This window comes from Brassica napus, chromosome C9 (genome assembly GCF_020379485.1).
Source record: "Brassica napus cultivar Da-Ae chromosome C9, Da-Ae, whole genome shotgun sequence".
NCBI lineage: Eukaryota > Viridiplantae > Streptophyta > Magnoliopsida > Brassicales > Brassicaceae > Brassica > Brassica napus.
The window spans coordinates 4,004,476-4,018,898 of NC_063452.1; the positions used below are offsets into that span (position 1 = coordinate 4,004,476).

Below are 14,423 nucleotides of genomic sequence, written 5' to 3' on the forward strand. Positions count from 1 at the left end.
TGATTTTTTGTCAACAACAGTAAAATATTTATTTTATATACCCATGTATAGTCATTATTCATTCATGTTTTGATCTTATACAGTTATACATAACCATAAACTTCTGGTGAGTTCTTAACTTACATTCCTCACATTGTTGAAACACAAACACACACACAAAATTGAAACGATGGTTTTGTTTCTTTTGGTAAAAAAATAAAGAATTGTTATAAGTAGAACTTTACCGAATAGTTCTTACAAGGAAGACTTGAATTCCAAGACTGGATTATGATTGGTCCAGTGATCTCCCCAATTGCTCGAAGAATATTATCATAAATTAACTGGTTCTGGTATTGGTGGATTCGATTGGTCTGTGTTGTATAATTATCATCAATACAAAAAAAATTTACTTCCACTTTCGACATACAGTATATATGTTAACACATGTTCAGTTAACATTGACATAAAGCAAGATTTTTAGGGTATTAGTAATAAGACTTGAATTCAGATATCATTAGATCATCTTCAACTCATTTCTTTGTTTTTTAAAATTAAACTTTGTAAAAATTTATATTGTAATATTTGTAATAGAATTATTATATTGAAAAATATAGAAAGTTGGATATGCTTATCAGTTAAATTCACCATATACATTAATAATATTTTACCAAAACATATAAACTATAGTAAAAATAGGTTTTTTTTGGTATTCATAAGATTTCATCAACATATACATAAAAATAATTTAAATACGAAAAAAGAAAATAATTATAGTTAATAGGGAAATACCCTACGATAAATATACATTTATACCCCTAGAGTTAACTAATCCAAACCTTAGGGTTTAGAGTTAAGGAGATTGAGTTTAAAATTTTATAAAATAAAAAATAAAAATAAAAATTTGAAAATAAAAAATTTAAAATAGTTTCAAAAAGTATTTTCGAATTACAAAAAAAAAATGAAAAAAAAATAAAAAAAATTCGAAAAAATAAATTCAAAAAGGAAATAATTTATAAAAATGTTCTAATTTGAAAACATATAATCTAAAACTATAAAAAAATTATTATTTTAATTATTATTTTTAATTTTTTTTTTAAGTTTTTTAATATATATCTAGAGTATTAGGGTCATTTTACATATTAAATGAAACATTTTGGTCATTTTCCTCCTTGTGATATATTTTTGTGAATAAAACTTGAAAATAGTCTATTTAGGAGAATTGCCATAGTTAATATCATAAATAATTGTTTTATATTTTCTAAAGAAGATGAAAAATAGATAAATAAATCATGGGCTAAAACTTTAGTGGGCCTTAACAGACTGGGCTTCTCAGTTCGAAGACACTACCGGAGTTTTGTTCAGTGGTTGGTGGATCCTATTGATTCGGATCTGAATTTTGAATGTGTAGCCTGAACTTTCCTGTTGAGAGGGATTCTCGTCACTCTTTGCTGATACAGCAATCGTGCTCAGGTTTTTTTTTTTTGAGTTTGTTTCGTTGATCAAAAATGCTGCGCGCGAGAGCGTTTCGGCAGACCAACAATAAGATCGTGAAGATACAGGTGCATCCCACGCACCCATGGCTCGTTACGGCCGATGATACGGATCACGTCTCCGTCTGGAACTGGGAGCACCGTCAGGTTTCTAGTTTTTAATCGAGATTCTCATCCGAATCGGAGTATCTTCAACGTAATTAGCCATTTTCTTATAATAGGTGATTTATGAATTGAAAGCCGGTGGAGTCGACGAGCGCCGTTTAGTTGGCGCCAAGTTAGAGAAGCTAGCCGAGGGAGACTCCGGTGAGCCATGACCAACCTGTTCCATCTCAATTTCTGTAACAACCTGTCCCGTTCTGTGGACCAGAACCTCAGGCTGGCTCTGGGGAGCACCGACCCTAACCTTCACCTCACCCACCCGTGAGCACTCACTCACTCCCAGATCAATTGGTGACAAATTGTCTCGTGGAAAGATTGTTAGAAGGTGAGATCTTGGGTTCGAGGAACATCAAGCGCACCAATAAACTACATGGGAGTCAGTGGACTCAAAGGCGAGGGATTAGGGTCGGTGATTTACAGAGCCAGCTTGGGGTTCACGGGACGGATGGAGTCCACAGGACAGGACATCACAATTTCATTAGAGCATCTCTAATATATTACTCTGTTTTGTTGATTTGTTCATAATAAAGTTGAGTTTTACTCCGATCCTAAAGTGAAAAGTTGGAGTAATATTAACAATTATAAATTCATTACTATCTGGAATAATCTTACTATTTAATCCATTTGTGAAATAGAGTAAAGTAGAGTAGGGTTAGAGATGCTTTTGTCAGCTGAAGTTTTGGTTTTCAATTCTACATTCTATTATGGTATAATGAGTATTTGCTTCATGACTTACATTCAATGTTTTACTCAGACTATAAAGGCAAGCCTACTGAAGCTATTCGAGGAGGAAGGTAATAGTAGATCGTCACCGTTGCTATTCTTTCGGCATTTTCAATATGAGGAAAAAAAAAATTGAATAATCTGCGCATATTCTTTTCCACTTACAAGTGTCAAGCAGGTGAAGTTTTATGACGACGATGTGCGTTATTGGCAACTGTGGCGAAACCGCTCTGCAGCTGCTGAATCTCCCTCAGCTGTTGATCATCTCACATCCGGGTTCACTTCTCCGGCTCCATCGACTAAAGGCCGTCATTTTCTGGTCATCTGTTGTGAGAACAAAGCCATTTTCTTGGACTTGGTGACAATGCGTGGCCGAGATGTGCCTAAGTCAGAGCTTGACAACAGGTCTCTTGTCTGGTGAGTTCACTGCCTTTTCTCTAGTTTCAGAGCATGTGTTTGCTTAAAACCTGAGACCCCAGGAAAGATTTAGATTACGAATAGCAAGTTAATATATGTGCTTTAAATGTAGTGTGCTTCTAATTTTTTCAAATTCTTCTGCTCCATAAAGTTGTTAGACTTTCTCCTTTCATTGCAGCATGGAGTTTCTTACCAGATCATCGGCTGGTGATGGCCCTTTAGTTGCATTTGGTTCAACCGATGGTGTCATTAGAGTTTTATCAATGATAACATGGAAGGTTCGTTTATTCAAAAACTGAATGTTTTTATTTTGTTTTTTTTTTTCTGCTGGGTTTAGGTTGAGAGCTATTGATACTGGCCTGTGTTAATTTCCCTGAATTTTCACTTCCTTGCAGCTTGCCCGTAGGTATACAGCTGGCCATAAAGGATCAATCTATTGCTTGATGAATTTCATGGCATCATCTGGCGAGGTAACTGCAAATTCTCTCTTTTAGAAATTGGTATCTTAGTGCTCCACAGTCATTTTATATCATTATTAGGTTATGTTATTAGTTCTACTAACAACTGCCTTCTTTTCCTTTTATTATAATTTAAAGATTTTTAATGAATGCTTATGAAGCATTTTCTCTCTGTTATTTATCTGCAGTAGCCAGTATATGATACCAGCCATTCTCTATCTACTTGCAATTGCAGGCACTCCTTGTTTCAGGTGGCAGTGATGGTTTACTTATACTGTGGAATGCCGATCAGGGCACTGATTCAAGAGACCTTGTACCCAAGCTTAGCTTAAAGGTATTCATATCAATCCTAACCTTTCATGCAAAGATTCGCCAGATTTGGTTACAGCTGAGGACATATCACCATTATTCCTAGTTTCACTGAACCTTCTGATTTGATATGTGTTTCTGTGTGTTGGATAATTTGTAACTAGTTTTTGTTCTTTCATCCTTTTGTGATTAATAGGCTAAGTAGTTATTAGCGGAGTATGACATGCTCTTGTTTTTTTATTTTGTTTAAGTGACATGCTATTGTTTGCTTAATCAAGTCTATAAATTCCACTTCTGTTATATTGTTTTGTCCTTCTAGATATGGTTTGTAAAAGCTTTTGCTCACTCTCTTTTGATGTTTTTGTTCTGATTGTATCAGGCACATGATGGAGGGGTGGTGGCTGTTGAGCTGTCACGAGTAAGTGGCAGTGCTCCACAGTTGATTACAATTGGTGCTGACAAGACATTGGCCATATGGGACACAATGACATTTAAGGTACTGTTGTATCTCATATATGGGCTTTGCATATTTTATGGATCTCTTTTTCGACACACATGTCTACTGTTTCTCTACAGGAGCTGCGGAGAATTAAACCTGTCCCGAAGCTAGCTTGCCACAGTGTTGCATCCTGGTGCCATCCTCGAGCACCAAACCTTGATATTTTGACTTGCGTTAAAGATTCACACATATGGTATCCTTTTTATGGTGAACATCTTTATGTATATTAGAGGAATGTCTAATTGCTTAATTTTTCATAGGTCTATTGAGCATCCAACTTATTCCGCCCTGACAAGGCCATTATGTGAACTTTCCTCCTTGGTTCCGCCTCAAGTACTTGCAACCCACAAAAAACTTAGGGTAACTAGCTCTTGACTACTTGCTTATTTTGAGTCTGACGAAGCAAACACAGCACTATTGCCTTATTATATATAATAGCGTCGTTTCTATATACATTGGTAGTACCCCACATTAGTTACTAATTAATATCATTTTTTTCAGGTCTTTTGTATGGTTGCACATCCTCTACAGCCACATCTCGTCGCAACTGGTACCAATGTTGGTATCATAGTTAGTGAATTTGATCCCCGTGCCATCCCGTCTGCCGCTTTTCTGCCAGCACTCTCTGGAAGTCGGGAGAATTCAGCTGTATATATCCTTGGAAGAGAATTAAAGCTCTTAAACTTTCAAATATTGAACACAGCTAACCCATCCCTTGGAAATAATGCCTTGTCCGAATCAGGAGTGTCTAAGCTAGATGCAGGTGAACATCTGACTGTAAAGCAGACCAAAAAGAAGAGTGTGGCATCTGTTCCACATGATTCATACTCAGTTCTTTCTGTAAGCAGTTCAGGAAAGTAAGTTTCCGGTTCTTTTCTCAATCTTCAAGTTCTATACTGAAACAGTAGCTAGGCATTAACATCTAGAACAGTAACTAACTTTATTATCTGGTTGTAGGTATGTGGCAGTTGTATGGCCTGATATTTTGTACTTCTCTATCTACAAAGTTAGTGACTGGTCCATTGTTGATTTTGGAAGTGCAAGACTTTTGGCTTGGGATACGTGTCGAGACAGATTTGCAATACTAGAATCTGTATTACCTCAAAGAATGCCTATGATCCCAAAGGGTGGTTCATCAAGAAAGGCGAAAGAAGCGGCTGCAGCCGCAGCCCAAGCTGCTGCCGCTGCTAATGCAGCTTCATCAGCTAGTGTCCAAGTTCGTATTCTCTTAGATGATGGAACCTCAAACATCCTCATGAGATCTGTAGGAGGTCGCTCTGAACCGGTATGTGTCTTTTACTGGAGTTATTGCATTCCTTAACCACTTTTGATGTGTTCTAGTCTCAGCTGGGGATTAGTTTCCTAAAAATAGCCATCTTTCATATTCAATTCGTTGTTTTTTTACTTGGCTCAGATCCTCTTAATGTATTCTCGTGCAGATCTGTTGAAGTGGTTCTACTGAATAATTAATCTAATCTGCTCCTAAAAATTTGTGTGAAGTTTGCATTGAAAATATGCAAAAAATACTACGGAAGAAAAATGTATAGTCTTATGCTTCCAAATTTTTCCTTGCAGGTCATTGGTCTGCATGGCGGCGCTCTGCTTGGAATAGGCTATCGCACATCCCGAAGGATTAGTCCTGTTTCTGCAACTGCTATTTCAACCATTCAGTCGATGCCACTCTCAGGATTTGGAAACAGTAATGTTTCTTCGTTTTCTAGCTATGATGATGGTTCTTCACAGAGATCTACTGAGTCCGCACCGCTAAACTACCAGCTCTACAGGTGATTAGTGGCTCCATTTTGGTTACCTCTACTTTAATTCTGCGGCATTAATGTTAAAGTATCTCAGTTGCATATAAGTCCTCATAGAAGTTTCACTGTGTAGTTGGGAAAATTTTGAGCCAGTAGGTGGGATGCTACCTCAGCCAGAGTGGACGGCATGGGACAAAACAGTTGAGTATTGTGCCTTTGCTTATCAACAATACATGGTCATATCGTCCTTGCGCCCTCAGTATAGATATCTTGGTAATGTTGCCATCTCACATGCTACTGGAGCTGTTTGGCACCGCAGGCAGCTGTTTGTGGCTACACAAACCACGATTGAGTAAGATTAGAGGGCTTCTTTCTGTTTTGAATCAGTTACTCTGAGGCTTGAATGCTAATACTTTCTTCCATGCCTGGATTTTCCAGATGTGTTTTTGTGGACGCGGGAGTTACTGAAATTGATATAGAGACTAGGAAGATGAAGGAAGAAATGAAACTTAAGGAGGCACAGGCTAGAGCAGTTGCGGAGCATGGAGAGTTAGCCTTAATCACAGTAGAAGGTTCCCAGAGTTCCAAGCAAGAAAAGATATCTTTGAGGGCCCCCTTGCTGCAGGTGGACATTTCTTGCTTTTATATGAGATAAATATAATTGATTTTGAAGCTCAATTTTTCAGGTCTAAGCTTGTGTCTTTTGCACTCATGCGTATCCTCTTTTTATTGTAGGTGGTGCGTCTAGCTTCTTTCCAAAATGCTCCATCTGTTCCACCATTTTTATCATTGCCGAGACAATCCAGAGGTGATGGCGATGACATGGACGAAAGAAGGACCAGTGAGGTAGCTGTAGGTGGTGGGGGAGTCTCAGTTGCTGTTACTCGTTTCCCAGTGGAGCAAAAACGACCAGTAGGACCCCTTGTTGTTGCTGGCGTTCGGGATGGTGTTCTTTGGCTCATTGACAGGTATCAAGAGTCTCCATGTTCTTACCTCAAAGCAATACTGACTCTTGCAATATCTTGCCATCAGTCACTTGAATGGTCATATAAAGATCTTGAATGATCATATAAAGATTGAACTACTGTGACAACTTCCACTTTTTTGGTAGGTACATGTGTGCACATGCCATATCACTGAACCATCCTGGTATCCGTTGTCGCTGTCTTGCTGCGTATGGGGATGCTATTAGTGCAGTTAAATGGTATTGATAACATTTCTCAGTATATCGTGTTTACGTGAGTAGTAAACTAGCTAGAATATACCTCATTTTTTTTGTTTATTGTGCAGGGCAAGTAGACTTGGGAGAGAACATCATGATGATCTGGCACAGTTTATGCTAGGGATGGGATATGCAACAGAAGCTCTTCATCTGCCTGGAATATCTAAGAGGTAAAAAAACCATATTATGTTTGGTGCAGCAAGTTCCTTCAAGCTGTTCCTACTATTCTCAGTCTTTTATGTGTTCTCAGGCTGGAGTTTGATCTCGCAATGCAGAGCAATGATCTGAAGAGGGCTCTTCATTGTCTTCTCACAATGAGCAATAGCAGGGACATTGGACAGGACGGTCTAGGCCTTGATTTGAGTGACATTCTCTCTTTGACAGCTGAGAAGAAAGAAGACGTTGTTGAAGCGGTGGAGGGAATAGTGAAATTTGCAAAGGAGTTTCTTGACCTTATAGATGCTGCAGATGCCACTGGGAACACCGACGTTGCTCGTGAAGCTCTCAAAAGACTGGCTACTGCAGGTTCCGTCAAAGGCGCTTTGCAGGGTCATGAGTTGCGAGGCCTTTCGTTACGCCTAGCTAACCATGGAGAATTGACACGCTTAAGTGTATGTCCGCCACTTCTCTTTCTTTCCGCTTATAATTTGGTTATTACTGTAGACATAATAGGTTAGGCATGGAATTTTGAATCGAACCGAACCAAAATTTTGGTTCGATTTGGTACGTTTTCTAAAAATAATCGGTTTTTCGATTTCGGCAATCGGTTATTCCGGTTTTCTTATTAAAAAAAATTTATACCTAAACCATACAAAAACCCGAACTAACCAAATAACCAAATTTAACTCAAATTAGCCGAATTTAACTGAACTTTTAGCAAAAATAAACAGAAATCATAAACTTCATTAAGACTTTCAAAAACTGAACTAACCAAATACCTAACGGAACTAACTTTATTTTGGACAAACACAGTAAGATTTATGTTGAACCGAACTAACCGAACCCGCAGGCCTATAGGTGGTTTCCGAAGTTTAAAATTTTGGAATATTATAATTTGTATCTTTCAGGTTTCTAATTGAAAGGCTAATTTAACTTTGTTGCAGGGTCTGATAAACAATCTGATCTCAATAGGCCTCGGGAGAGAATCAGCATTTTCGGCTGCGGTTCTGGGAGATAATGCGCTTATGGAGAAGGCATGGCAAGACACAGGGATGCTCGCAGAAGCTGTACTTCATGCTCATGTAAGATTACAGTTTCACCAATCTTAGAGTTTGCTTTTTTTGAACCTTTTATTGTTTCTGACTATCTATCACACAGGCACATGGTCGTCCAAGTCTAAAGAACTTGGTCCAGGCTTGGAACAAAACGCTGCAGAAGGAAGTTGAGCAAGTTTCATCTACTAAAACCGATGCGGCAAGTGCATTTTTGGCATCTCTTGAGGATCCAAAGCTTACGAGTCTGTCTGATGCATCTAAAAAGCCTCCGATAGAGATTCTACCTCCTGGAATGTCTTCGATCTTTGCTTCCATTTCTGCGCCCAAGAAACATCTCCCCACAATGAAGACTCCACAGCCAGAACCAACTAAGCCATTGGCTATTGAAGAACCAGCTAAACCGTTGGCTATTGAAGCTCCTCCTCCATCTTCTGAAGAGACACCACAGGCCGAGTCAGCGCCTGAAACTGCAACTGATTCTGAGTCAGCTGCCCCGGAAACTGCAGCTGATTCTGAGCCAGCAGCACCTGAAACTGCAGCTGCTGCTGAGTCAGCTGCTCCAGAAACTGCGGCTGCTGCTGAGTCAGCAGCACCTGAAACTGCGGCTGTTGCTGAGTCAGCAGCTCCAGAAACTGCAGCTGTTGCGGAGTCAGCAGCACTGAAAACTGCAGCTGTTGCAGAGTCAGCAGCACATGTAGACGGACCAGTGACAGAGACAGTGTCTGAGCCTCCTGCGCCAGAAAAGGAGGTAACGTCTGTGGAAGACAAAAGCGATCCGTCTTCAGCTCCGAAAACAGAAACAGCTGTAGCAACAGAGGATAATAACCAAACAATGCCGCCGCCACCGCCACCTGAAACTACTACAACAACAACAGTGAAGCCAACAGAGAATGCAGCAACCGAGAGGAAACAAGTAACCTATCCTCCAATAAGAAGCCAACCCATTGACTTCGATTTCTTGAATGACTAAGCCAAGTTTGCACAGAATAATCCCGAAAATAAAACAACACGAGAGTGTTCATATCTTTTAGATATATTATTCATTGATCAAGCTTTGTGGTCACATTGACTAGAGGAAGAGGACGATGCTATTGTTTAATTTTAGTACCATTTTTTATTTTATTTTTGGCATCAGTTCCATTTTTTATTGTGTCATTTTTTGTTTTCTGATTTGTTTTCATTGCATTAATGGTTTGTTTTCATTGCATTACATCACATAACATTAAATGGTTAGTGTCATTTTTTGTAATGTCATTTTTTTGTATTGTTAGTTATATTTTTGTAGTGTGTCATTTTTTGTTTTCTGATTTGTTTTCACTTCATTAATTGTTTGTATTATTATTTTTTATATAAAAAAAATCTCTCGAGTTACGTATAGTGAAGCGTAACCCAATAACCAAGTTCGAATGGGAAATCAAAATACTTTTTGCAGCCCATATTTGGCCCATTACGATAAAACTGAACCCTCTGAATCGTCCAGAAGTATAGATTTAGTTGAATTGTCTTGTAGTTGTCCGATTGGCGATAAGTCTCTCTTCCCCATTCTTCTCAACCTCCTCTCTCTCAGCCGTAAGAGAGAAGCAAAAGGCTCAGAGTGGGGGGAGGAGCTATGTCGCATATGGTGTTTCAGAGCGCCGCCGCTCCAAAACCCTGTTTACCAATCCCTCGCTCAACCGCGGCTCTTCCCTGTAAGCTCCGCCGCGTCAGCTTCGTCAGAGCTTCATCCTCTTCTCTCATCGAATCCGTCGGAGATTCAGTCTCAGGTCTCGAACGCTGCTTCCAGCTTCCCTTTAGCGGTGACTCATCCCCATCGTCTTCCTCTATCTCAATCTCAGCTTCTTCTTCTCCAAGTGCTCAGATGTGTCCAGTGATGAAAGGTGGCAAGTTCGGGTCCGTAGGAGCTGTAACGTTAGAAAAGGGGAAGCTTGATATGACCCAGAAGAAAGTCGAGTCAAGCCCTGAGGTCTCTCTCTCTAAAGGCTTCGCCTTTTATCTATTGTCTCTCTCTCTCTGGTCTCATTGGTTCATCAATTTGCAGATTGCAACGGGAGGAGGAGGTGGAGACATTGGGAAGAAAATCAATTTCGGTGGTGGAGATGGAGGGGATGATGATGGTGACGATGATGATTACTTTGACGAGTTTGATGATGACGATGATGGAGATGAAGGTGGACTTTTTAGACGGAGGATGTTCCTCGCAGAGGTAATAAGACATCTTTACTCTTTTGTTTTTGCATTGTCATGTTATTATTATCACACGGTAATGACATTAATGTTTTTTTTTTAATACAGATATTTGATAGGAAGTTTGTTGATGCTGTGTTGAACGAGTGGCAAAAGACAATGTTGGATTTGCCAGCTGGCCTCCGTCAAGCATACGAAATGGTTAGTTATCATTTGAAAGCTTTTCGTTTCATGGTTCTGGTGGGGGGGGGGGGGGGGATGCTAACATCTTTATGGGAACTTTGTGTGCCAGGGTTTGGTTAGCTCAGCACAGATGGTTAAGTTCCTTGCCATTAACGCTCGTCCCACAACAACTAGATTGATCTCACGTGCTCTTCCTCAGGGATTGTCCAGGGCCTTTGTTGGCAGGTAACTTTTTGTGTTTATCTTCTCAGACTCATATGTCATATGCATGAGTTTTCTTCTTTGTCATACTAGATGCTAGGTTAATATCCGTTAATTTTGTTAAAATTTTGGATAAGCTCGGTTTATTTCGATTCGAAATTTGGTTAGTTTGGTTCGGGTTTTTGGTATGGTTTAGGTACTTTTTTCTCCTATATAAAAAGAAGAAAACCGAAGCAACTGATCGTCGAAAAACTCACCTAATCAAAGCAAAATTAATTAGATGCTAGGTTAATTTTGTAAAAATTTCGGAAAACTCGGTTAGTTCGGTTCAAAATTTGGTTAGTTTGGTTACGTATTTTGTATGGTTTAGATATAATTGTTTTTCTATAAAAAGAAGAAAACCGAAGTAACTGATTGCCGAACCGAAAACCAATTTTTTAGAAAACCTACCGAATTGAACCACATTCACAAATTTTGGTTCGGTTCGGTTCAAAATCCCAGCACTACTAGATGCAGTGTTGAGTATGTGACTGTCTTTGTGTAGGATGTTAGCGGATCCTTCATTTCTATATAGACTTCTTTTGGAGCAAGCTGCCACGGTTGGATGCTCGGTTTGGTGGGAGGTGAAGACTCGTAAGAATAGGTATCCTTCATGAGCCTAAACTGTCTACACATTTGTAGCTTATGATTCACTGTCCTAAAATTTTAGTTCTCTTTAATTTGCAGAATAAAAGAGGAATGGGATCTTGCACTTATAAACGTTCTTACAGTATCAGCATGCAACGCAGCTGCCGTTTGGTTGTTAGCTCCAAGCCGCTCATATGGAAACACATTCCGGTTTGATCTCCAAAACACACTGCAAAAGCTACCAAACAACATATTTGAAACGAGCTATCCCCTTAGAGAGTTCGACTTGCAAAAGAGAGTCCACTCTCTTTTCTACAAGGCTGCAGAATTGTCTATCCTTGGAGTCGCCACAGGTGCCTTCCAGGGTTCTTTGTCTAACTTTCTTGCCGGAAAGAAGAAGAATAGGTTTGTCATCATCACTTAAATAAATCTCTTGTTTCACTTAGGCATCATCTCTCTTTTTGTTGGTGTATAACTTTTGTTCTTCTTACAGAGTATCTGTGACAGTTCCATCAGTCACTACAAACGCTCTTGGTTACGGCGCGTTTCTTGGATTATACGCTAACTTGAGGTATCAGCTGTTGTGTGGGTTTGAGAGAACAATGAGCAGCCACTTTGATGTCATAGGAGTTGCACTCTTCTTTGGTACTGCAGTGAGGTATTACTCTTCCTTTCTCATCTTAAAGACTTATGAAGCCTTTTGTATAATGAACATGGATGGATGTGGCGCAGGATTATGAATGTTCAGTTAGGGGAAAGATCAAGACAAATATGGCTAGGTGTGGAGGCAGACCCGCTGGCTCAGTCAGATGATCTGCTGGCGAAAGCATACAACCGACCCTCTTCAGAGGAAGGAGTAGCAAAGCCAGATTCAAGATGGTTCATCTCAAAGAATGCAATAATCTCAAGGCTACTTGGTATGAAACAACAGGACTCAGAATCTTCAGATTCTCCTCAACCTCCAAAGGCTAGGCGAAAGAGGATTGTAAGGAAGAAGGTTGCTGCCTCTTGAAACAACCAACGGAACCTTTATTAATGTCAGTATTTTTGGAGCCTCTGGAAAGAGCAACAGTGAAGTTTGTGTTGTTCATTTTTGAGGCACACTTTTAGAAAATAATATTACAGCTTTTTTTCCTCTGACAAGTCTTTGAAATGCATTTAGGAAAATTGATACAGAAGTAACAAAGATTCTTCCAAAGACAGATTGTGTACAGAGGCTCTTGAGTTTCAGCCACGATCTCCCTGTTTACTTTTGAGCTCAGAGATCCGTAAATATATTGAGTTTAATCAAATATAAATCTTATATATTAAAATAGAAGTTATTACTTCTTTCATGTGTAATTTTTTTTTTAATTTGGACCATTATTTAAAAATTTCATTAAATGTAATTTACTAAAATTAATAATATATAGAATCTTTGAACTACTTTAATCATAATATCTTTTGATATCTTGTTATTTAAAATATAAATAAATTTATTTAAAAAATTCAAACAAATCTGTTTTAAAAGATTTTCATAAGATCTTCATTTTCAAAAAAAATATTTAAATATTTTCACTAATTTTGAAATTAGTTTTTGAAATATTATTATATATTAATATATTCAGTTATCATTTCTAAAATGAAAAATAAAAAAAATTATATCATATTTTTATCTATTGTATAATCATAATCAATAATATTAAAAGATAATTATTATACTGAGCTAAATATAATAAATTGTATTAAATTTATAAATTTTATTTTCAAAAGCATAAAATATTTATGTTAAAAATAAATATATAATAAGTTGGTAAGACGAGTCAATATTAGCAACTATATAATACACGTACAAAAATTAACATGTATTTCATTAAAGCTAATAATATAAAAAAAATTGTAACTATTTTAATCATGATATCTTTTCATTTTAAATATAAATAAATATATATATTTGTATATTATGGTTTAAAAATTCTAATAAATCTGTTAAAAAATATTTTAACGATATCCTAATTTTCAAAAATTTATGTACATATTTTTTACTAATTTTTTAATTAGCAATGAACTATTATTATGCATTAATATATATTAAGTTTTCGTTTATAAAATGAAAAATTAAAATTCTATCATATTTTTATCTACTTTATCATCATAATCATCAAATTATAATACAATTATTATACTGAACTAAATATGATAAAAGTATATTAAATTGATAAATTTTATTTTCGTAAATATAAACTATTTATGTTAAATATATATATACTATTTATGACATAACGGCTTAAAATTTGCAAACTATATAATGCATGTCTAAAAATTAACATATCTTAGATGTATATACAATAATATATTATATAAATGAATAAGCATACAAAATATTGGTAAAAAAAAATTCAGTTTTGAATGACAGGTCAAAATTTAGCATAAATTAAATACAAAATAATTTTTAAATATATTTTCTCATGAATATATTAATTGCTTAATAAGTAAATGCAAATATAATAAAATAAATATTTAATAAGAAGTGACAAATACATATTGTTTTAAAAATTGATTAATTATAACAAGTAAATTATAAAATTATTGTATACGAAATAGTTGTATAAACATTCAAATATATGATTAACATTAAATCTACAACAAATATGAATATATATAAAAATGAAAACAAACATCCGCGCGGATCAAAATCTAATTATTATTTTTATAACAGATAATCCGGTTAGTAATTAAAACCGAATCTATTTTGGGTTCGGGTCATGGACATGTAACTAAACTCGAACCAAATCCTATTTGAACTTTTATAATATCCGAATCCTCGTGAAGGATAGTTTTGCCCTTGCAACCAAACAGTCAAGACTCTTTACAGGGCCTACAAGACGATAGTATATCGATGTTGGGCTTTCTGACCATGTCCCTTTAGATCTAATTGGGGTTTTTTACAAGTCTTGCCTTGCAACCAAAACCGGAAGAAGCGGTTTGTGGCAAATCTTCCCGCGTCTTTCACTTGCTCCAA

General features: G+C 37.0%; 2 protein-coding genes across 2 annotated transcripts; both read left to right on the top strand.

Annotated features, from left to right (window-relative positions):
• Positions 1–1,375: 1,375 nt before the first annotated feature.
• Positions 1,376–9,361, top strand: LOC106428390. Its single transcript, XM_048769747.1, has 21 exons — positions 1,376–1,616; positions 1,691–1,775; positions 2,386–2,425; positions 2,523–2,771; positions 2,950–3,049; positions 3,167–3,241; positions 3,465–3,563; positions 3,918–4,034; positions 4,115–4,230; positions 4,298–4,397; positions 4,539–4,894; positions 4,995–5,322; positions 5,613–5,821; positions 5,925–6,143; positions 6,230–6,416; positions 6,527–6,759; positions 6,903–6,995; positions 7,082–7,183; positions 7,264–7,624; positions 8,117–8,254; positions 8,331–9,361. The coding sequence occupies exons 1-21, from the start codon at positions 1,485–1,487 to the stop codon at positions 9,195–9,197; spliced, it is 4,206 nt and encodes a 1,401-aa protein (XP_048625704.1). The 5' UTR covers positions 1,376–1,484; the 3' UTR covers positions 9,198–9,361.
• Positions 9,362–9,748: 387 nt separating this feature from the next.
• Positions 9,749–12,559, top strand: LOC106428455 (protein RETICULATA-RELATED 1, chloroplastic). Its single transcript, XM_013869206.3, has 8 exons — positions 9,749–10,190; positions 10,266–10,430; positions 10,520–10,612; positions 10,704–10,819; positions 11,340–11,438; positions 11,522–11,827; positions 11,916–12,080; positions 12,155–12,559. Exons 1-8 carry the CDS (start codon positions 9,837–9,839, stop codon positions 12,432–12,434), a joined length of 1,578 nt encoding a protein of 525 aa, XP_013724660.2. The 5' UTR covers positions 9,749–9,836; the 3' UTR covers positions 12,435–12,559.
• Positions 12,560–14,423: the final 1,864 nt, after the last annotated feature.